Source organism: Protopterus annectens, chromosome 17.part0, assembly GCF_019279795.1.
Source record: "Protopterus annectens isolate FY-2018-M chromosome 17.part0, PAN1.0, whole genome shotgun sequence".
NCBI classification, from domain to species: Eukaryota; Metazoa; Chordata; order Ceratodontiformes; family Protopteridae; genus Protopterus; species Protopterus annectens.
This window is the reverse complement of record NC_056751.1, coordinates 815,189,310-815,191,809: the sequence shown is the minus strand read 5'-3', so window position 1 is coordinate 815,191,809 and position 2,500 is coordinate 815,189,310. Positions and strand designations below refer to the sequence as shown.

Below are 2,500 nucleotides of genomic sequence, written 5' to 3'. Positions count from 1 at the left end.
GTCAATCAGCAAACAATATACATGCACAACTAAACATCCAGCCAGCAAACAGCATCACTGCCAGCAAACAGCATCACTGCACAAGTACACAGCCAATCAGCAAACATATCACTTTATATGTACACAACCAATCAGCAAACAGTATCCCTTCCCAAGTACACAGACAGTCAGCAAGCAGCATCACTGCACACATACACAACCAGTCAGCAAACAGTATCCCTGGATAAGTACACAGCTAGTCAGCAAACAACATCACTGCATAAGTACACAGCCAGTCAGCAAACAGTATTATTGCATAAGTACACAGCCAGTCAGCAAACAATATCACTGCACAAGTACACAGCCAGTCAGCAAACAGTATCACTGCACAAATACACAGACAGTCAGCAAACAATATCACTCCACAAGTACACAGCCAGTCAGCAAACAATATCACTGTGCAAGTACACAGCCAGTCAACAAACAGTATCACTGCATAAGTATAGAGCTAGTTAGCTAACAGTGTCACTGCACAAGTACACAGCCAGTCAGAAAACAATATCACTAGACAAATTCACAGCCAGTCAGCAAACGCTATCACTGCACAATTACAGTGCCATTCAACAAACACATCACTGTACAAGTACACAGCTAGTCAGCAAACAGTATCCCTACACAAGTACATAGTCAATCAGCAAACAATATACCTGCACAACTAAACAGCCAGCCAGCAAACAGCATCACTGCACAAGTACACAGCCAATCAACAAACATATCACTTTATATGTACACAGCCAATCAGCAAACAGTATGCCTTCCCAAGTACACAGACAGCAAACAGCATCACTGCACACGTACACAACCAGTCAGCAAACAGCATCACTGCACAAGTACACAGCCAGACAGCAAACAGCATCACTGCACAAGTACACAGCCAGACAGCAAACAGTATCCCTGGATAAGTACACAGCCAGTCAGCAAACAGTATGAGTCTCCTTTTAGTAACACTTGGAAATGAGTGCTAGATGGATCCTGCTGGTCAGGCATGTGGTAATATTATTTTAGGCAGGTCCCATATATATATATATATATATATATATATATATATATATATATATATATACTGTGTGGTGGTAATAGTTGATTATGGTCTGTATAATAAAGCAGCAAAACAGTGTTTTTGACAATTGTGTCGTTAGACAGACTTTGAAAATATGTTTATGCCTTCCTTCTTCTTTCATTGTTCTGTGTGCTTTTTCTAGCTGGATGTGATCACTGCAGACCTCGATGGAGGAACTATTAAGATTCCTGAATGCATTCATCTCTGCGACCTTCCAGAGCCTTTACTACAGCAGACTCAAGCAGCACTTTCACTTGTATGTGTACATTTTCACTCCATCAGTTTTAATAGGCATCCCAATTATTGATAATTGTTTCATGTGTTCTATAACAAAGCATGTTTTATTAGACCATAATAATCATGAACTAATCTAAAAATAATTTCTTAAAATGCATGCCACTAAAAGTACTTTTAATCCATGTTTTTAGATTTTGCATCCAGATCTTGAAGTAGCAGATTATGCCTTCCCTCCTCTTCCTTTGCCACCCTGCAATATGAAAATACTTGTAAGTATTTTTATACATTTTACTTTGCCCTGTGTTTGCATTCTTTTTTACTTTAGTAATCAATAACAAATATTGCAGATAGACAGTTGATCAGCACTGAGTCAGATATATGTATAGCATCTAAAACATTTTTAATGACTACCATGATTAATTCACTATGAATGAATAGCTAAAGTTACCTATTGTCATATGCTTACTATAAGATTGTTTTGTAGAATATTTGTTTTTTAAATTTTAGGAGATACACTTTATATTTAAGAGCATACATAGTGCTGTAAACATTTTGCTGTAGCTGTAGCGACTGTAGTATAGCTTCTAGTAGCCAGGGTTTGATTCCATTATTCTCCATTTGCCTAACTGTGAGACTCTAAGCAAGTCACTTAACCAGACCGTGTCCCCAGGGTCAGTTAGGTAAAGGTCTATGGGTATCAGTCCCCTGCACCCGTAAACAAAGACAAAATAAATAACCCATTACTTGTTATGATTCCAAAACTCAGTTCCAAAGAGAACCTCATATGTCCTGCTATGTTCTGCACATGCATAGTTTGTCCTCTGTGTATACATTTGGTAATCTCTTATACTCTGAATTGTTACTGGCTTCTTCAATATCACTGTGTAAAGAATTTCAAACTGGTACTGATGTCTCACTGTACTTTTATTTTTTCCTTTTCACAGTGGTACTGTTACATCTTTTGACATAAAACTATATTTTGCTTAAATTTAGAGAATGTTCCACAGAGCCCAGTCCAAGACTTTCATACAAGAGCTTATTTGTTTTGAAGACAATTATTGGATCACTTGACTTCATTTTGTACTCATAGGAGTCTAGGCCCAGCTTATTTATATGCTAATCCTTTCCATACCCTGCTACCAATTTTAGAATTAGTCTCATCAG

At 37.7% G+C, this 2,500-nt stretch overlaps 1 protein-coding gene across 1 annotated transcript in view; it reads left to right on the top strand.

The window, feature by feature from the left end:
* The window catches only part of SBF2 (SET binding factor 2), a 3,151,758-nt gene that overhangs the window by 1,734,258 nt on the left and 1,415,000 nt on the right, over positions 1–2,500 (top strand). The window contains exons 13-14 of the mRNA XM_044058929.1: positions 1,242–1,355; positions 1,528–1,605. Of these exons, the coding sequence (XP_043914864.1) occupies positions 1,242–1,355; positions 1,528–1,605 (192 nt within the window). The remainder of the gene's footprint in view (positions 1–1,241; positions 1,356–1,527; positions 1,606–2,500) is intronic.